The following is a 21,675-nucleotide window of genomic DNA, read 5'->3' as shown; positions in this document are numbered from 1 at the left end:
TACTATTGTGTTTGTACTTTTATTTATTGTGAGTCAAACATGTGCATTGTACTTTGCAGAACAGGGATGAAACAAAATAGGTATAAGTGCAACGCACATAGAACTAAACATTGAAGTGATGCCTGGAACAGCTTCAGTCATTGAGCGCAAGTATTTGTGGTCAGGCAGAGGAATTAGAAAGTTTACACTAGTCAATCAATACAAAACCCACCATTCATTCCGTCCCCCCTCCTCATTATGGTGAATCCTGAAAATAGGATGACAAAGGGTCTGGCTTGCACATGGGTGCACAAAATAATGTCTTGTTTTGGTAACTACGGGGCTGATACTATATGTGCAGACATGGCAGATTGAAATCAATGGGGAATTTTGGTCTAAAATGTCTCAATGGGGAATTTTGTCTGAAAACAGTCCTATCGGCTACTTTGGCACTTATAGATTACGAATTTAAGATCACAACAGGACACTTCTCTTTACTACTACATTGCTCAGCCATATATCTATATAATGCAAGGGTGATACACACGCACACACGCACGAAAATAAGTAACCATAATATACTGAAAAAGAAAACCCAGTTAGGGCACTTGCCCACCCAATGAGTGATTTATGGATTTAATAATTCAATATAAAATAAAAGGGTATTAAAACCGAACAACGACACAGTAATGATCAATACTAGGTACTAGGATAGGTACCTGGATTAAATGTGTCAAGTAAGGCTATCAGTACAACCCTACTCTGACAATAGTATTAAGAATACATTGATAAGCCCTTTACATGGATAAAGGCTTAATTGCAGGAACTATTAACCACTCGGAACACATGCACATGCCCCCATGCCTTGAAAGGCGTCATGCAAAACGTGCGTCGGCATAGTACATGCACGCGCAGGGACTCTTCCTACACCGCAGTTGAAATATTTGTAACACTGTTGCGGCTCCCTGCTCGTGTGCGTGAATCAGCTGAGAGACCCGACGGCCTCACTGATTGCTCTGGAGGGAACACAACCACGGAGCTTATAGAGATTGTACTAATACCCTATTATACTATATATACTAAGAAGTATTAGTATTATCACATTAATTCCATAAATCACTCATTGGGTGGGCGATTGCCCTAACTGCGTTTTCTTTTTCTTATTTAGTATATAATGCAAGGGTGACCATCTCCAGTCCTCCAAGGCCACCAACAGGTCTGGTTTTCAGGATATCCCTACATCTTTCTGAGTCATCTGTGCTGAAGCAGGGATATCCTGAAAACCTGGTGGCCCTCAAGGACTGGAGTTGGCCATCCCTGATATAATGAATACATCCTAATTTGGTGTTCTGTTAAATGCATTTTTAACGGAGCTTATTTCACATTTAGACATATGGTAAACAACGGTGATCCTAAATCTGTCTTGCGTGATGCCTTTAGCAACTTGTGCTGCAAATCCATTGGGTAATAAAGGATGATTAGGCCTTGTGTTCTATGTAGAGAAGTTGTATTGTTCTGTACTGCGGTGGAACTACCTTTGGAAGTGTGATGCTGGCTTCTGATCGACACAGTTGGCACATTTGAGGAATTCTAGTTTCTGAGTCTTCATCCTAATTAAAGGTTAAGAAGATCATTTTTATTGTTACGTGTATTACCATTTATTTATGCAGCCACCAACCTTTTATAGCATTGCCTATGTGCAGTGTCAGAAAGATGGCGTGCATTTCCATGTAGAACTAGCTTATTTAAAACTATAGATCAGCTATTAGGGAAACAGCTGTCACATGAGAGTTAACAATACACCACCAGCAGTTGTCAAAGAAATACCTTTTCAAAAGTCACTAATACGAACCAAAAAGGAGAAATCTCTGTATTTGAGAATGTTATTATTTTATTGCTAGGCCATGTTCAAATAAATTCTGATTCATAAGCATTTATATGGCTTGGGAAAGGCAAAGTGCCCTGTTCAACACTCAGGACACTAGAGGGGCAGTGTAGACAGTGTATTGTGGCCGCCTTGGCATGAATGGGACACGTCACCGCAGGGCAGCTGGACATTTCACCATGCGCACAACCACCTATTCCAACAAGCCAGGTCTGATAAGTCCATGTTTCAATGTCTTACGCGGTACCACTACACTGCATAGACCGGCCGCTCCAACAGGACATTTAAAGATGGTGCGTCAGAGCGGCCAGTCTATGCAGTGTAGTGGTCCCGCGCAGGACATTTAAAGATACACTTATCAGACCTGTGTTCTTGGAGCGGGCGGTCGGGCACGTGGAGGACATCGTGGCGAAATGTAATAGACCATGCATGGGATGCCCTATGTTCAGTACAATAAAATGTGAATGTGAAATCCTATTCCAGTGTTTTTCAACTGAGGTTCCCCAGACTTATCTTAAGGGTTCCCTTCAATTTTCAGGTAATTTGAAAATTGTACCAAATATAGAAGAATTTACAATACACCTGATCTCAGACGCGCTATTAGAGAGGGTTGGGGTCCTTACAATGCATCTGATATCAGACGCGCTATTAGAGGGTTGGGGGCTCCTTACAATGCATCTGATATTAGACGCGCTATTGGAGAGGGTTGGGGTTCCTCAGAATTTCACAATAAAATTATAGAGCTCCTTAACCAAATATAAGTTTGGAAACCAGTGTGCTATTCTATAGATTGCCTATTAGAAAAAGTGGCAACAGACCACAAAACATGTCTGGGGTAGGGATAATGCCAGCTACAGATACTGAGCTTTTAATATGAGGAAATCAAACCTGAAATAGTACTAATCTGTGGCTCTAGATTAAGCCTTTATCTGTTATTCATATATTACTTTATATTCTATACTTTATACAATGTTTTATTCTTTATATTACTTACATAAATCAAAGATTTAGTAATGGAATTGGACCATATAATAGATACAAAAGCTCTCAATATAATGCAAAATTAAACCACGAGAAGAGACACACAAAAAATGAGATTTGTTGGCAGAGTATCAAAAAAATAAAAAAAGACATTTAAATATAACTAGCTGAAGTCTATGAGGTCACAATGATAATAATGAGTGAGACTGCCTTCTACATGACTAGTCTGTATCACACAGCACATTGCCTTGCTGATTAATCAACTTACTTTTGGTAGTAGCTCATTCATAACTATTATGATAAACAAACTACTTCAATAATTTGGGTTGTTTGATCTATTCTGTATTTGTTGTCATTGCTTTTTCTGCAGTTCAGTTTTTGGCTCAAATTTGCAGAACAGTGATGCATTTTTTAAATGACAGGACAAACGTTACAAATTGCCATGCAACACCTTTTTCTGCTAAGTGTCTTTTTACCTGTCTAATGCATTCAGTTACTGTAGATATAACAATAGAGTTACTAACCTCACACTTAGATCTACTTGATGGGGAACTGGAAGGAAAAAAATAAAGTATTTTAGATGCATGAAATATATCATATTATACATGCCATCTTATTTTACTCCCAATCCATCTAACATAGATAATTCCATAACTGTACTGGCATATAAGCTACTGAAATCATTACCGTTGCTGACACTACTATCTATATTTCTCTCTGGCATAAAAACGGTGAAATGCTAAACATCCCCAGCTTGTACATTAAAGTGCATTCCAGAAATGAAACATTCAACCACTTAATGGTCAGTGGACCTGCAATATAATGCAAACATACTGGCCATCCCTCTCCATGTATCGCAGCTGTAAATGTAATGTAGTATAAAGTTGTAGTAGCCCTGGAGAAGAACACATGCAGAAAAGAACAGGAAGGTTCAACAATCTCTACTCACTATTACATCTGTGAAGAACTTGGATGTTGGTTCAGTAAAAGGTGTCTACACTAAAAGGGATTCATTTGTCAGCCTCCTCCCTGATAAAATACCAATTAAGGTTATTACATCTACTCTGCAAAACCCTGAAGAAATCACTCAATCCCTCTGACAGCAGCTTTTACACATTGTCCACAATGTGACGACTGAACACAGACATTATGCTTTCTGCATTTACAACGGAGAGCAACAGTGGTCCCTTTAAAATCATTTCATCTAAGCAAAATAAATACTAGATTGCACACTGAATGTTGAACGAGGATGTTGACCCTGGGTGAGGTCCAAAACATTGCCACTTTCTATGCTTTAGTGTATTTCTTTGTGCATTAAATATTTGGGTAATATACAGATCTTCACTAAAGGGTGCTGGTAGCCGTATTGGTCCCAGAAAGAGTAAGGTATTTTGTGTGTGGTGTGATACCCTTTAATGGATGAACATATCAATGATACAAGGTTTTCGTGTACATAAACGTTCGAGACTGACGAGATCTGACGAAGAGACCTCTGCAGTCTGGAAGGCTTATGCCCAAGAAAGCCTTGTACGATTAATATGTTGGTCCATGAACCCTTTGGACGTAGTTACTACATCACAGGGGCTTGGCACCCCAGGGGCCTTGTGACATTGTATTTACATCATTTTGCGAGGGGACATTGCGTTCTGCGTTCCACGCTTGATCAGTCACTAAGTGGTGACTCTGTGATAAAACGGACCTGTGATGTCATTTGTGGTATCGCCAGCCACAAAATATCTTATTTTAACACACAGAGTTTACCATGTGGCGTGTAGTAAACAGCAATTTATTGATGTACATTATAACACAGAAGAATGGTTATCTGCTAGCACCTGCGTATCATTACTTGTTCCATTAATATGCCCATTGCGGTCCCCTTTAATTAACCCCAGGCCAGTCTTCATGGTTTTGTTCAGTGAAAGTAACACATACTTGTTCATCTGAAACTCGTGCTTTGCAATCCCCGCTCTCTGTGCTCTCACAGCTTCTCCCACTGCATGGTGCTCTGCATCCTGTACGGAAACATCAATACGATTAGCACTCGCACTCCGTTTATGGCAGGACCCTGTACACTAAACACCTGTAACCACGGTTTATCTCTTATACCACGCATCCATAAGCTATTCAATACGAAGATTTTTAGTTACCTTTTTGGGGGCAAATTTGGCGCACAGAACCCTCACTTTAAATTGCGTTTGTGCGCTTACGTACTGACCTGACGTTTTCAATCTGTGCCAGTGAATGGAATAAGCAGTGACAGAAGCAGACACACTTAAACTCTCATTTTGAAAAAGTGCCTTGTAGTTAAGGCCGCTGTCGAGTAGGAAAATCTAATTTGATACTAGTGAAACCTCTGTATGAGCTTGGGTAGTAATTGTGGCCCATGTTTACTAAGCAATGCATAGGTCGTAATGTGATTTCTAGCTAAGCGCTACTTAGTTACTATGGCTCTTTATCATTAGGTAATAAAAATGAAAATCTTTGTCCCTGGGGCTCATTAATGGTCATATTTATTAAGCACTGTTGAGACCCGATGGCCCATTCACTTGAATGTCTTCGTTGGTGTGTGTACACACAAGCTCAACACAATAAACAATGTATGTGGATGTAAAACTAAGTTTCATTTTTGTGCATCAGAAATTGCTTGCTCAAAGAAAACTCAATCACCAATTCACCTATTGTTTGTAATCCAAGTGTCTTAAAAAAAAAAGTAGTGGTACAAAAGTTAATAAATTCGAACATAGCCCTCTACACCCTTTTTTGAAATTTTTATAGAAACATTTATATAAAATTAAATACATATTTTTAAAAACAAATGTGAACTGTGCGCGCATAGCAGAAGTAGAGGTACTCCACCCCCCTACTACCATCACACTGCACACCGTCACCCCATCTCTATAAGGATATAGTAATAACATTGCAGAGAATTATGCATCGACATTCATTTTGAGCCATGTACAAATAAAAGAACATGAAAGGTGGGCGATCAGACCTCGGAATTACCATTTTCATGCTGTTTCTTTCAGGCGGGCGCTGGCTTCCCAAGGGCGTGTTTGTAGTTCCCGGAGATCGTTTATGATGCCCAGGCAGGCGCCGGTCTCTTTCCCTCTGCAATGCCACCTCATGTTGGGAACTAGAGCAGATCAGAAAAATAGACTTGTTTTGGCAATCCTGTGCACAGAGGTCCCTTCCTGAATGGAGGTGGACTTATTATTAGGCTGAAGGGAGAGTGCACTTTAAGGGGAATTTACTCATAACTTAATCAGGTTATCGACTTTCTTGGCATTGAATTTAAGTTTTCACTGTCAACAGGTTTTGTAAAAAGACCTTGGAGCCTATTCTCGTAGCTCCGAAGTGTGACGAACCGCTTCTAAAGAGCCCGTTCCGGTCGGATTGGCATGCTTTGCTATTATTATTATTTTTGCTATTATTATGTCCAATCTACGTAAAAACATTTTTGTTTTTTTAGAAGCGGTTTCACTCTGGTTCGGCCTATCCGACCGGTTTGCCAAAAAAGCCAGCGCATTTTTTGACAACTGCTATTCTAATAGCTCAGTTATTCAAACTGCTTCTAAAAACTTGCATTTTTTTTTCCACGTCACCTCAAAGGGGGTGAGATGGGTATTGCAAGTTACATCCCGAGCCTGAAATATGGGTTTGTCAGAGAGCAAAACCCATAAATCAAACTGGAGATGAAGTTAGCACCACCTCTGGTCATTGTGCTTCTAAAGCAAGTACAATCCTGGGCGTTTTGAGTCAGGACATACAGTACATGAAAACGAGCGGTAACTCTCAATGTATTACTTCCTGTTAAAACATTTCATAAATAAATAAGTTTGGCTGGTAAACCGTATGGTTTGTCACTTTTTATAGAAGCGGTTTAGAAGATGCAATTTTCAATAAAGAACAGGGGTTTTTCTCACATTTCATTCCGTTACTTCTGAACATGCCAAACGGCACCGTTTGGCAGTGACAACTTTGCAGCTATGAGAATAGGCCCCATTATCTTGTCAGGCTACTAGTGAGGTTTACCTAAAATGTGTTGGGGCCTTTTGTCCCTGAGCGCAGTTTAAGAAATGCTGGCTCACCGTGTTACACCGTCTGAAGGTATTGCAAGTAAAATATAAAAGAGAGGAAACCGCGAGCAGGCAAGTCCTAATTTAAATGTTTCAAATCACCGATGTTGTATATTGAAAAGTGCTCATAAGAAAAAAATACATTTGCACTTTGTACAAAAAAAATGATAATACTTGCGGGATCAGAGCTCAAAGTGTCCCATAGTATCCACATGAAGAAAAGAGTAGCACTCGGTATGAAAATGTATCAAACCTCAAAACATTTTGGTTCAACGCAGTGAACCTCTCTCAAGGCCTTGAACCGAAATGTTGGAGAATAAATACATTTTCATGCCGCGTCTAAATGAATGTGGAGTGCCACTCTTCTTCATGTGGATACTGAAAAGTCATACAGGCTAATTGATTTTCAAATAAAACTCAAATGTAATGATCAATTCTGGTATGAAAACAGAGATCAAAGAAGAATTGAAAGAATAGATCCTGGACCTTAATCAGTCTACAAACCGGGCAGACATCTAAAAAAAAAAATGTATGTCAAAAAATATGTGGTATTATTATGCTGCAAGAACAGGAACTGGGAAATTATTTTGAAAACGGTATTTTAGGGGAATGTATATCAAAGCAAAAGTGGTACAAACCTGGGGCAAAAAAAATCTATACCATTTTTTATTTGCACTTTGTCTTGCCCAAAATTGCACCACACTTGCAGAAACTCAGATCTTTTATTGTTGAATTCAAAAAGTTGAAGGCTAGTACGGTGAAAAAAGAAGCAGTGGCACTCTAGTTCTCAGTACCCCTCTTAGCATCACACTTCGATCACTAGATGAATACCAGTAAAAATACTGGCAGGGCTGAAATAATGTTTGCAGTAATGCTCTTATTGCTTTGATCAATTCTGCCTGGTGATAGTTTATTTGATGTTATTTAAAATGTGGAGTTTCACCACACTTACTTTTCATATATCTGAATTAATAGAAGTATAACAATGAATGGATCAGGGTGCATATATAGGAGGTCGTTTACAAATCAACCCTCAGTAGCATTCTGCTGAGAGTGATATAAAAATGTGCAGGCTACAGGACAGACGTACAGTACATGAAAGGATGTGTCTTGGGCCTGTGAGTGGTGATCTGCACAGTACTCCTGCTTTATTTTATTGATCCTTGCAAACCTGTAATAGCCTTTCAGGAAGTGGTCACTATTATTGCCTCATTAAAAGGAATTGGCACTCTAGGTGGCTCCTTCCCTGTCCCATGCTAGCAGTTCACCATGCTATTTTGCAAACTTAATGCAACTAGCACCAAAAGCACTAGTGCCTAAAAAAAAGGACACTAATGTGAGATTATGACACAAATGTAAGGTTTGCTAAAGTGTTCACCGCCTTCATTTTACTACAAGAGGATAGAACTAGTGGCATCTACTTTATCCCCAAAGCCGATCACAGCTATGCAGTGGACATGGATCGCATGATGAATGTTAATGTGCCGGAGAGTAAGTAAAAGAAAAATAATGACGTAAGAAACTCAAGAGTGACTTCGGAACAGTTCTGCTGTTCGGTATAGTTGGCGACAGGCAGAGCGCTTGCACTGCACAACAGATCTAGCCAGTAAAGGCTTATATGAGGGTTAATGCAAGGTGACACCCCGAAGGAGCTCTGGACTGCAGACAGGTCCACAGGTGTTTGATGAGGTAATAGTGCAGTAGCTTTTAAATAAGAGTGTCGACGTATATGTGACCCTCATTACTTTAGCTGTGAGCATCTACTTGCGAGTATACTCCCATGCATGAGTCTCCGGCTCAACATCAGCCGCGCACACACCAGTTACTAGCCACATACCTGCTTGAGAATAAAGCAAATTCTCTTATTATTCAAGTATTTCATTGGGGTGATTATCAAAATATTTTATTAGTGAAAGGAGGAATATCAAGCGCCATCACTTTTTCCTGTCTTCATTTTGACAGGTTGCTACTCGATGCACATTTTATTTAAGAACTTTTGATAGCACATACTGTAGATTAACCTAGTTGTTTAACCTCTTTAGATCTGTTGGGAGTTTGACAGCTCAGCAGGCCCTTCCAGTAATTGCGTGCTATTAAAAGTAAGACAGTCTTGTAGGCAACTAGCCCTCATGCTAAGGAAGAAAAAGAAGCCATGTTTAGAAGTAGAGGAAAATGTAATTGGTGCACACAATGGATTTGTTATTGTTCCTGCAGCTTACTAAGTCGTGAATATGGAACAAATGGCTCACTTCTTTCAAGACTAGGAAACTGTTAATGTTACAAGGGATAAGACAATGAGGTTTATGATTACGAATACCAGCTTCCAGGTGTTTTACAATATAGTGTTGTCATTATCACAGCCCTTGGTGCCTTGGTTATGAAATGTGTCGGTGTTATACATGAACGCACTCAGATTTAACACTGCCAAGGATATAAGGGCCCATACTAAGACAATCCTGCAGCGACAATTATCCATGTGAATTTTGATTGACTGATTTGGCTCATTTAGAATAAGCCCCAAAGACCCCTATTTAATATTATGTGAAGCCACCTGCCAATGGAGCTTAAATCTGCTCACACAAAGGGAAGAAGCCTAACAGTAAATTGACAAGGGACCTCATACTGCAGCAGTACTGATCCTGTAAAATACTACAGTGTTTATACACAAAGATGCAGGACTGGCAAAGCGAAGTCCTCAAGGGCTTCAAACAGGCCAGGTTTTCAAGATTTCCCCAATTAATACATAATTTACCAAATCAACCTAGCAATAATTATCACAAAGACAACCTGTTTAGTTATTGAAAACGGTGCCTGTTGCTAGACCTACAGCGTGACTGCCACAACCATTTACACTAAATGAATGCCCATTAATAATTGTTAATACACTCATAAAGCAGCGATCCTGGCCAAAATGTATTTTTAGTTTCTGGAGCTGATTTATGGTCCTACAAAGTCTGGGGGCCACCCCTATTCCCGAGATATTTGTAGTTTGTTTGTGCCAGAGATTTCTTTTTTTTACAAATATGTAGGGTCACCAATGGAAAGTCTGCCACATCATCTTCCAGTGACGTGACAGCTTTCTATTGGCTGCTGGAGCGAGACAGCTACTATTTTGTGTCCAGGGGGCAGAATATCTGCCCGGTGCAACGGAAAGCGGGAGCCCCCCGGAAAACGTGGGACCACAGAGCGGTTCCAGGGAACTCCCAAGGTCAGGTAAGATTAATAAAATAATAAGAAAAACAGCAGGGGTGGATTGCTGCTTTATTCTTTGCAGGTTGTGATACCTTCTATTAGAAAATAAGAACTTTTAAAATTGTCAGATCAATTTTTTTGTGTCAATTGTGACAGCAGAAAGGGAGAGTTATACAATCTTGTAAGCTCGTACACAACATCTCAGAGTAATTTTCTGGTGGGTCCAATGAAAGATATCACCACCTGCAAAAGAGTCCATGCATATGGGTGGCACCAGAGACACCAAGATGGCATCCCTGCTGCGTGTGATGGGAAATACAGCAAGCAATCATGTCTTCACCACTGCTTCCTGAGCTGATCCACTTCCAGCTGCAGGCTCTCAATCTTGTCTCCAAAGTCTTGCTTGAAGAGACGGTTTGCGTCCTCGGCAGACTGACGCTCTCTCTCCGCCTGTCGCAATCTGGATTTGAGCCACATGAACTTGTGATAAAAAACAAAAGCCATGGTGGTGGGGGAGGGGGGGGGGGGGAGGGGAGAGGCTGACGCTAACAGACAACCAAAAATAAGTACAGAACCCAAAATCAGGGGGAGGGAATATTAAAATGGATAGGAAACGTGAACAGGAAAAAATCAATTAACAGAAAGAAATTAACAATGAAAATGAAAATGAAAAAAAAAAAAGAAAAGCAGACACAATTGGAAAATGTTGGTGAAACAGGCAAAAGCGGACATGTCGTGAGGATTTGATCAACTACGGTTATCAAGTCTAAAATGATTGAGCACAATGTTACTTGATACCCAAGGTTATAGTCAACATCTTGAATTATGGTGTGTTAAAAATGTAATGGTTCAATACAGGTCATGTTTCAGGCTGGTAACTGAAATGTAAAAAACCGAACCGTCTGACCGCCGCTAATACGAAGCACATTTTTATGGCTCTTCAGAAACAGTAAGAAACTTGCGGTTATTTGAGCCTCATGTGAAGTACCGTGTTTCACTTGTATTGCTCTAGATTTCACCATTTTCACAATGCGCTTTGGTGTTCTACTGCACACGCTTGGCTCCCTGCAGAGGTTTATATGACGTAAATGTTACTAGACTAACAATGAATGTTAAGTGAAGAAGAGGTTTAAATATATTCATAAAATAGTGACCAACATATTCTAGTAAAAAGTGGAATTTCCAATTTTACTACACAGTGCTCAGCCAAAGCATTTATTGTGTCTGGTGCAGGTAATTAGATCATTCTGGTCTTTTCTTTAATTTTTTCTATCTAGCACAGACACCCTTAGTAAGATACTGAACACTGAGTGTGCAGCCATTTCCTAAATGGATATTAGAAATATATATACATATATATATATATTAAGGTCGAAACAGCTGTCTGTGGGTAGGTTTACTGGCTATGCATCGTAACCCAGGCTGTGCAATGCAGCAAGCATAAGTTTATAGGGGACCATGTAATATGGTTTTGAAGCAAAAGGTGGCACTGTGTACTCATTTGCATGTCATTTCCCCAAATCCTTGCTGCAGTGGAAGTGCTGTGTGCTGGGTGATAATGGTGAAAGGCGGGGCTGCAGACCTGTCTAAGACATGCAAATGAGCATACAGTAATATTTCCATTTGAGATATATATATATATATATATATATACACACACACACACACACACACACACACACACATATACTGTGTATACACACACACACACACATTCTAATCTATGACTCATCTACAACTAGAGTTGAATATTTTATTAATCCACTTATTAGTGAATTTGATCGTTTTGCCAAACTGATACTGGCCGGCAATCTCAATTAGCCAAAAAAAAAGGCATCACACCAACAATGTCTTGTGTTCGCTTTCAGCACCAGCTGTGTTCGTTAACCTTTTGATGAGGTCAGTTCAAAGCACTTCTGAAAACCTATTCAAACAATAGATAGTGCCTGCCTCTTCGTCAAAGGGTCTCCATGACAGGGTTAGTGTGACACACGGAAGAACTCCAGTAGGGACGTACCCACTACACATCTCACACCCCTACACGTTTCCTGATACCACCAAGACGCACACAAACGTGGTTTTAAAAAGTTTATTTGGCAAATATTTTGGGGACCTCTAACAAATATTCCATCTATAGAGAGGGGGCGGGAAAAGGAGATAACATAACAAAGTAGCCATGGCTTCAAAATGCAGCAATTTCCAAATCAACGTTAGGCAACATTTAACATCTATGTAGTAGCTTTTAACAAGGCACAACTCCGCCCTCCCTCCTGCTACTGAGTTGCTCTGTTAGTGGGTGTTGGGCGGCCCACTGTTAAACGCCTAATGATGCTTCGGTATAAGTTTATTTGCTGCGCTATTTAAGATTTTTGCCTGCTTCACCAAATCCTTTTCACTGTTTTTTTTTTATAAAACAAAAAAAAACAAAAGAGAAAGTCAGAATGAAGGACAAGGGTAAAATGATTAATAAACAGACAGAAAACATCAAGAAAGAGAGATCAGTTAATCAAGCAAATAATACAGTTGTGATAACATTTTATAACGCAGCGTGTGTAGCGCAATGCAAGTCACTAAGATTCTTACCACTGTCCCAAGAGAAACTGCACAGTGTGCATGCCACCCTGTCACTATGCATTCGTGCGTGTCTAGGAGTGGCTCAAACAACACATCACAATGCATATAGGTCCATATTTACTAAGCTGTCCCCTGCCATAAGACACCTTCCGGTGCTGCAAGACGCCTTAGGCTGCGCTTATAGTGCCAGCGACGCGACGTCGCTCCAAAACAAATCAATTTACTCCGTTGCCAGCGCAGTAAATGCAGCAGCGACGGAGCGATAGAGCGTCTGAATATTTTGAAGCCGAGTCTATTTCATTTTTTAGAGACAGTCGCCACATGTGACTGTCCCTAAACCAATCAGAGACCGCGGCCTGCCCCCTTTGGTGACGTCGCTGGCGACAGTTGCTTCAAATCAAATTACAACTTTCACTGGTGGCGACGTAAATCGGTCGCGTCGCCAGCACTATAAGCGCGGCCTTACACAGCCCATTCAAGTCAATGAGCTATAAAAGGTATATTACAGCTCCCGAAGGTGCCGTATGGCAAAATACTGCTTAGTAAATATGGGTCCTAATCTTAAGCATAGCCCATGCTACTACACATTTACTGCATATCCTGGCTTTACAAAGGAACGAGTCCCAAATACTTCAATATGGAGTCAAAAGTAGTCTCTTGTTATGGAACGGTGCTTGTCTCTGTAAGTGTGGTCGCACATTGTATACACAGGCAGCAGAGAAACAGCACTCCATCCCGCTTCAGTAACACTCACGGTTTGTAGCAGAATATCCAGATTCCCTTCACACAGGGCACCGTATAATAGTGAAGAGAAAAGTTACCTTTATTTGTAAAGGAACATGCCACACCGCAGAGCGACGTACACGGCCTTTCATAAAAGGTATATTTTCTCTTCACTATCCAAGTATACGGTGTCCTGTGTGAAGGGAATCTGGATAGTCTTCTACAAATCGTGTTACTGAAGCCGGGAAGGAGTGCGGTTTCTCTGCTGCTTTTTCCTGTGCACATCCTGGCAACAGATCATATTGTGTATAATCTTACGAATGGTCAAGCATCCCATTACTTAAGTGACAGCCATATATCGCAGTGTATGTAATCTTAAAGGGAGCCCATATAAGATTGTGTTACAAGAAAGAAACAATGTAATTAAGACACCACGATGAGTAGAGTTTTAGTGATGGAGCTTCCCAATACATCGTAGTGTGTATAACCTGACACAATGTTTATATTGTAGGGAACACTTGTAACTTTACCTTTGCTCCAGCTGCTTTATAGTGGCAGCCATCTGATTGGTCTTTTCCTCCAAGCGGCTGTTTAACTCGCTCTTCTGTTTCACTGCGAGGTCGGAGCTCTGGAAGGACAGGAAAAGAGTGACTTTCAAAACATCAATAATTCCTCCGGTGCTGAAACTGTAGAATAACTTTCCCGGATGCCTGGAACGTCTCTGCACATATGGAATTTGTTAAGAAACAAATGAAGGCTAATATAGTTTGAGTTAAGGTTCTCAATTGTGGTATGATGGCGATGAACGCTCATTGATCTTCGTTCAGCTGCAATGTCTAAAGGACTACTCTCCGATATAGACTTACATGAAAAAAATGGTCAGAACCAAAAGCAAAGAAAGTCATTTATTACATCTCTGGGAGCTCACACATTTTCTATAACGTCACATGAGTAATGACTTTCATATTTATCCTGTTCTATCCTTGTCAGAAAAATGTGTTCACTTTTCCTGTAATTAAGATGTCTGGTTAGATCATTTATAGATTCCATCATGGGCAGTCTTGTGTGTTTTGGAGATTATGTGTTCCTACATACTATACATATAGTGATGTTGATATTCCTATAGGGCCTCCTATGGAATTATATGTGTTGGGTTTTGTTGATAGATGAACCCACATATAAGAGAAACTTTTTGACACCAATGATGTAGGCGTTGGATATAAATTGGGATTACATAAAACACACAGGTCCATCCATGAAGTCAGGCAATAGGGTCTATTTATGAATAGTACTAGTAATTTTTTGGTTTCAAGATACACTACCTTGGTCCTTATTATTATTATTATTATTATTATTATCTTTTCAGCTACATCTAGGATATACAATTGTTTGTGAAGTGTAATGATTAAATTTACACCTGTATAACAATACATGATCTATGTGGATATCTCTATATTTAGCAAGATTTAAGGGAATAGTTGTTTATGGTATTTGTCAATAGAACTTTATATTATATGTGGATACATGTTTTTATGTTTCTATAGGTATTTCTGTCAGTGTTTGTTTGTTTCTTGTATGTTCAGCTATTATGGTGTTTGGTCTTTGATTGCTATATTGTATCCTTTTGCTCAGGAACTGTTGAGGAATGTGTTACTTGGTTAAATGCTGAATACATATACAGTAGGAGCCTTATTGCAATGTTCTACATGTATCAGCACGGATCTCTGCATGTTTGGAGAGATAATATTGGTATAATGAGTAATCAGATACTGAACAATGATTTACATGTATGTGTTTTTTAACCATTGTATATTTTGTTAATTTGGTATTTCTCTTATAATTAGACCACCCTCAAGCTACTTCCCAGTTACCCTTATTGGTCAATCCCAGCAGACATTACCTGATCTCTGGCAATTAGTCGGAACAGGGGCGGAGAAGGTGTTTCTGTGTAGACAAGGAGGTGCCTATATAAGGGTTTACTTCTGAACACTCACCCAAGTCACTCTTGGATAAAGTTTTGTCGAGGCAGGAAACGCGTCAGTGAACTATTACCTGTATGGATGTGGTTTGGCATCATGCCTAATAAATAAGTAATTTTTACCAGCCTCCAGACCGTTTTTTTCCGCAGTTCTCAACCGTACCTCTCTTTTTCTATTTATTACATCTCAACTACTTTCTTATTTCTACTCAACTCACTTTGCCTCATTACAAATGAATAAATTAGAAAATATTGTGAGCCTCACACAGCCATAACTGATAACATCCTCATTGCGATCTAACACCGCTGTAAGCAAAATATGGCTTTTGATGACCACAACACAAACACAGACAACAGATTAGGAACTCTTAAAACATAACATATACCTCATATGTCATATTGGAAGTAGCTCTGGGCTCCCTTTGTGTTTTGTTTTTTGTAGTATTCAGTGCCACGCTCAGTAGCACTCCTTTTGACACTTATATACATATATATATTTTGTGGTAATACTTGGGGTTTATGAGCCTACTGGGTATCTGTGTGTTTATTAACTTTGTCCAGCTGGTCTCAGCTGTTTTGGAGGTCAGTGGCCCCTCCTCCCCAGGTTTTGCGCTCGCCCCTCCCCACTTTCCATATGTACAGGTCTTTTCATTCAGTTAGTGTTAGGACCTGCGATATTATTGTCATGCCTTGAAGTGGCTCGCAGGCTTATAATGCTTTGGCCAAAGGGTTAAACTAAATGACCCTTTTATCAAGATATATATATATTTATATATGTATTTCACTGTGTATTTTTGCCATATTGGAAGTAGCTCTAGGCTCCCTTTGTGTTTTGTTTTTTTGTAGTATACAGTGCCACGCTAAGTAGCACTCCTTTTGACACATATACATACTATATATATATATATATACATATATATACATATAATCTATATATATATATATATATATATAAAATCAAAAAATAAATACATGATACCGTTCTGTGGCTAACGAAATGCTTTTATTTGTGCGAGCTTTCGAGATACACTGATCTCTTCTTCCGGCGATGTTATATATATATATATTTTGTGGTAATTTTTGGGGTTTATATGAGCTTACTTGGTATCTGTGTGTTTAGTAACCCTCATTGGTTATGAAGGAACTTGTGCACACCTTTCGCAACACAGGGCTACTCACCAAGAAACTCAGCACTAGAACGCGTGTTGGAGTCTAGAGAGGACACCCATCCAGCCCTACAACCGAAACCTACTGAGAACTTATAGTGGTAGGCGAGCAGGACCAACACGGGGCAGGAACACAAGCGGGAGGAATAAAGCTGGCTGCCAGGGTATTAGGATCTGTTTGCCAGGCTTTGTTTAAAGCTTTAAAAATGTTTCACTTCTACTAAACTACTAGAAAGCCTTAGACTTAATTTAATCCCAGGTCTTTTTCTACAGGTGTAAATGTAGGTTCCAAGGCAATTTTTTTTTTTTTTTTTTTAACATTAAAAATAAAAATGATTTTCTATTGGGCAAATCAGCATATATTTGCAAAATTAATGTTATTTCCGAAACAGGATTTATAAAGCGAACCGCAAGTCAGTTTACTATCCATGGAAGGAACTGACTTGTAATACGGTGGAGCACACATTGTTTCACAAATTCCACTATGGACAAAAGTCAACGTGACACTTTGCTTCTTGCCAAGTTGGGTATAGTGTATGGGAAGATACAGGGAAATACAAATACAATATGGCTTTATTCAATTTGTGAAATGTATTTAAGCAATCATGCCACAATTGACTTGGTAACACTGAGTCAAAGTTGATTCTATACATCAGTATTTGGGGCATGTGCATCTTTTTTTTAGTGAATAGGACTCACTAAAGTCATGGCTTTGATCTTGGTGCACATGGATTATTATGGTGGATACATTGTGCCTTTTGTAGCCTGTGGCTTTTTCTATCCGTGTTAGTAGATCACAGCTGGATATTGATTTGTGATATGCTACTTTTCAGACCATGGTTCATCTATATTGCTAAATACATCATTTGTATTTATTAAAATATTGATCTAAGCATGTATGATTGTCACCGACCGCCACGATTATTAGCATTCAAATGGTCCGCAAGACCACCCTTACGTTAGACTGGACGTTGGCATTTCATTATGGTTACAGATGTTAAGGGCAGCTGTGACATTACAGGAGATGTGAACCTGTCATCCAGGCTCTTGTAACAGTTTATAGCCCGTGGCAATTTGCAAAGCAACGTGTTGCCATCTCCTTGAAGTGCAAATTCAATGCATGCACTGTATACACAAGAGCCATGAGCACAAAACCTGTTTTTCTTAAACTCTTGTTACTGACCTGCAGTTTAAAGGACAGTTCATGCTTTAAAGCCCTGAGATCATCGAGCTGCTGTCTGAGCGCTGCCAGCGCATCTTGCTTCTCACATACATCCTTCTCCAGCATCTTCATGGCCAGCTCCATCTCTTGTCTCATTCCTATCTGCACTTCTAGTTCTTTCTCCACATCCTAAGAGAGACAGATGAGGGTAATCATTCCTGATTCAAAAGACCCTCTAGTTAATTTTTGTTCTTTTCATTTTTAAAAATAAAACCACAGCATAGTACTGCTTTCATTTTAAATTAGAATGGAGTGTTGGTATAAACTTCCAAAAGCCACATGAAAAAATATTGTAAAGTAACATTATTTACTACCACAGTTCAACAAAAATGTCAAAACAGTATTACAGAAAACCCAAAATAGCACAATCCGGTTATTAAACATTGACTGAATAGGAATGATGCTACTGAAAGCAAAGTTCAAACGGTTAATGTTTCTTAAAACTACAGTATGCTGACTCAGATGCACCGTTAGGCACATTATCTTATCCATCATTGCTTCAGATGTTTCCTATTTTGAGATGTATTTAATATACTTTCAAGAAACCAACAACAACAAAAATTAAACAAACACTTGTGCACTCCCCTCCTATTTAAGAGACATTATGGATGTTCTTAATTCTTTACAGGTTATTAAATGACATTCACATTTCATTTGGGTCACGTTTGATGTCACTTCACTATACACTTGTATAAGTCACACACAAGGGATCGAAGCAGTAGTATATTTTCTTTATCAACAGGATATTTTGACTGATTTACAACAGAAATGTATCATTAACAGTATTACATATATACTTAATCATAATTATTTTCTGTTTGAAGGCAGGTATTATATCCAGACCAATGGGACTGCCATGGTGGGCACATGCTTAGCCCCTAACTATACGGGTTTTTTCATGGGTCTTTGGGAGAGTGATTATATATGGAAAGAAAATAAATTTAGGAAGTATATTCAATACTACAGAAGATTTATTGATGACATTTTAGTCATCTGATCGGGATCTTTAGAAGAATTAGAGGCATTCACTATTTATTTGAATGATAATGACAAAAATATAATTCTCAGTGGAGAACATAGCCCAAATACTATTTTTGAGATTGCGGCGGAATTGTTCATCAATTTCAGATTTTGATCAACAGTCCGACATGTTAAAACAACAATTCTTTGATAAGGGTTACAGCAAGAGTTAGTGGAGAAATCGATTACCAGAAGTAGAAGAACTAAACGGGAGACAATGTTAATACCCAAGGAAAAGGATACACACTCAAAATTCCAGAAAACACCTATGTTTATTGCCGACTTCTGTAAACGGGAGAACAAAATCAGGAAAAATATCGGCAAGCGCTGGGATATTCTTAAAATGGACCCTTTATTGGGTCAAAGAATTCCTACTAAACCAAAAGTAGTGTTTAGGAGGGCTAAACATGTGAAAAGCATTTTTAGCTCCCAGTGCTTTAAAGAAACAGAATGTGATTGATACTAACAAACATTTTCTAACGAAACCCATAGGGAATTTCTGTTGTGGGAAGTGCAAAACGTGTCAATATATGTCGCGGGACAAAAGCGTTGTGGATCATAAAACTGGGAATGAGCATAAAGTATACAGTTTATTAATTATTTCAAACTTAATATAATTTTTTTTATGTGGGGAAAACGATCAGACCCCTTAAAGCTGCAGTTCAGTCTATATCCTGCATGTGTGTTTTTTTTAATAAATCAGTTCTGTAGTAAGAAATAATACTTTTAGCATTTTCTGTTTTTAAAAAAACAACTTTGAAAGACCAATTTTCTTGTATTCTATTTTAACAAGCATTTGCTTAGGCACTGCCCCTTCATGTCCTGTCACAAACCCAGGCACACCCCTTTGTCAGCACTGCCCTCCCTCTCTCTAAACGTGCACTAGCATCTGGTCACATGATCTTCCTCATAGCATTCAAGGAAGCTGGAGAAAAGGGATCAGCCTGCATGCATAGCAGCTCGGATAGGCGATTTCAAACTTATTACAGTGTTTATTCCATTCATTGCACGTGTATATAATGTAAAATTGTAATAATTCCATTTATAGCAAACGTGTATATGTGAATATTATTTAGATGTATATGTATGTTACTGAAATGTGGAGTGAGTGTGTAGGTAAATACACACAATACACTTCCACTGCATATATATATATATATATATATATATATATATATATATATATATATATATATATATATATATATATATATATATATTTATATATATTATATATATTATATATTATATATGTATGTATATGTGAAGTTATGTGAGTAAAAAAGTGACAAAAACCCTCCATAGCAAGGCAAATAGCAAATGGAAATATTACTGTATGCTCATTTGTATGTATATATATATTTATATACACACACACTTCAAATACGGATAGTGATTCACGTAAATGATATATATATTCACTTTCTGGGAGTATAAGAGTGACTGTCCTGTTGTTCCTTTTTTTGTATCCATCATTGAATGGTATGCACCCTCTCTTTACGTTTATTTTATACTAGCTGAGAGACCCGGCGTTGCCCGGGATGTAATATTCCCGCTCCTCTCTCTCTCCTCACCCCTCCCCCTCTCTCTGTTTGTCCCCCATTCACATCAATCCAGTTCCCCCCCTCCCTCCTTTACAGCTTCATGCAGTGTGTGTGCGTCAGTCAGTGTGTGTGCGCGCGCGTCAGTGAGTCTGACGCAGAAACACAAACACACACACAGACTGACTGACGCACACACACACACAGTCAGTGTGTGCGTGTGTGTGTGCCTCAGTCAGTCAGTGTGTGCGTGCGGCAGTTAGTCAGTCATTCAGTCAGTGTGTGTGTGTGGGTGTGGGGGTGTGCGCGCTCGCGCGTCAGTAAGTGTGTGTGTCAGTCAGTGTGTGTGTGTGTCAGTCAGTGTGTGTCAGTCTGTGTGTGTGTGTGTGTGTGTGTGTCAGTGTATGTGTGTGTGTCTGTGTGTGTGTGTCAGTGTGTGTGTGTGTACCATTCATTGTGTGTGTGCGCGCGCGCGTCAGTCTGTGTGGGTGTGGGGGTGTGCGCGCGTGCGTCAGTCAGTGTGTGTGTGTGAGTCAGTCAGTGTTTGTGTGTGTCAGTCAGTGTGTGTGTGTGTCAGTGTGTGTGTGTGTGTGTCAGTGTGTGTCAGTGTGTGTGTTTGTTTGTGTCAGTGTGTGTGTGTGTGTGTGTGTGTCAGTGTGTGTGTGTCAGTGTGTGTGTGTGTGTGTGCAGCAGTCAGTGTGTGTGTGTGCAGCAGTCAGTGGGTGTGTGTGCAGCAGTCAGTGTGTGTGTGTGTGCGCGCGTCAGTCTATGTATGTGTGCGTGTGGCTGTGAGGGGTTGTGTGCATGCGGCTGTGAGGGGTTGTGTGCGTGCGTCAGTATGTATGTGTGTGTGTCAGTCAGTGCGTCAATCAGTCAGTGTGTGTGTGTGTGTGCGTGCGTCAGTCAGTCAGTGTGTGCGTGCGTCAGTGTGTGTGCGTGCGTCAGTCAGGGTGTGTGCGTGCGTCAGTCAGGTTGTGTGCGTGCGTCAGTCAGGGTGTGTGTGCGTGCGGCTGTCAGTGTGTGTATGTGCGGCTGTCAGGATTTGTGTGCATGCGCCAGTCAGGGTTTGTGTGCGTGCGCCAGTCAGGGTGTGTGTGCGTGCGCCAGTCAGGGTGTGTGTGCGTGCGCCAGTCAGGGTGTGTGTGCATGCGCCAGTCAGGGTGTGTGTGCGTGCGCCAGTCAGGGTTTGTGTGCGTGCGCCAGTCAGGGTGTGTGTGCGTGCGGCTCTCAGTGTGTGTACGTGCGGCTGTCAGGGTTTGTGTGCGTGCGCCAGTCAGGGTTTGTGTGCGTGCGTCAGTCAGGGTCTGTGCGTGCGTCACTCAGGGTGTGTGCGTGCGT

At 40.0% G+C, this 21,675-nt stretch overlaps 1 protein-coding gene across 11 annotated transcripts in view; it reads right to left on the bottom strand.

Annotated features, from left to right (window-relative positions):
* RUFY3 (RUN and FYVE domain containing 3) overlaps positions 1–21,675 on the bottom strand; it is a 101,930-nt gene that overhangs the window by 2,459 nt on the left and 77,796 nt on the right. For 4 of the 11 annotated variants that reach the window (XM_075607808.1, XM_075607855.1, XM_075607827.1 and 1 more), the window contains 7 exons: positions 17,738–17,905; positions 13,941–14,038; positions 10,454–10,573; positions 5,849–5,978; positions 4,778–4,857; positions 3,370–3,397; positions 1,515–1,589 (listed from right to left, as the gene is read on the bottom strand). In XM_075607808.1, coding sequence (XP_075463923.1) covers positions 1,515–1,589; positions 3,370–3,397; positions 4,778–4,857; positions 5,849–5,978; positions 10,454–10,573; positions 13,941–14,038; positions 17,738–17,905 — 699 coding nt within the window. Of the gene's footprint in view, positions 1–1,514; positions 1,590–3,369; positions 3,398–4,777; positions 4,858–5,837; positions 5,979–10,356; positions 10,574–11,796; positions 12,509–13,940; positions 14,039–17,737; positions 17,906–21,675 lie in introns of those variants that run through there. The other 7 variants (XM_075607865.1, XM_075607875.1, XR_012802607.1 and 4 more) reach the window with 6 other exon arrangements.

The sequence above is a fragment of the Ascaphus truei genome, chromosome 1 (genome assembly GCF_040206685.1).
Source record: "Ascaphus truei isolate aAscTru1 chromosome 1, aAscTru1.hap1, whole genome shotgun sequence".
NCBI lineage: Eukaryota > Metazoa > Chordata > Amphibia > Anura > Ascaphidae > Ascaphus > Ascaphus truei.
Note: the sequence above shows the minus strand (reverse complement) of the source record. Positions and strands in the feature narration are given on the sequence as shown.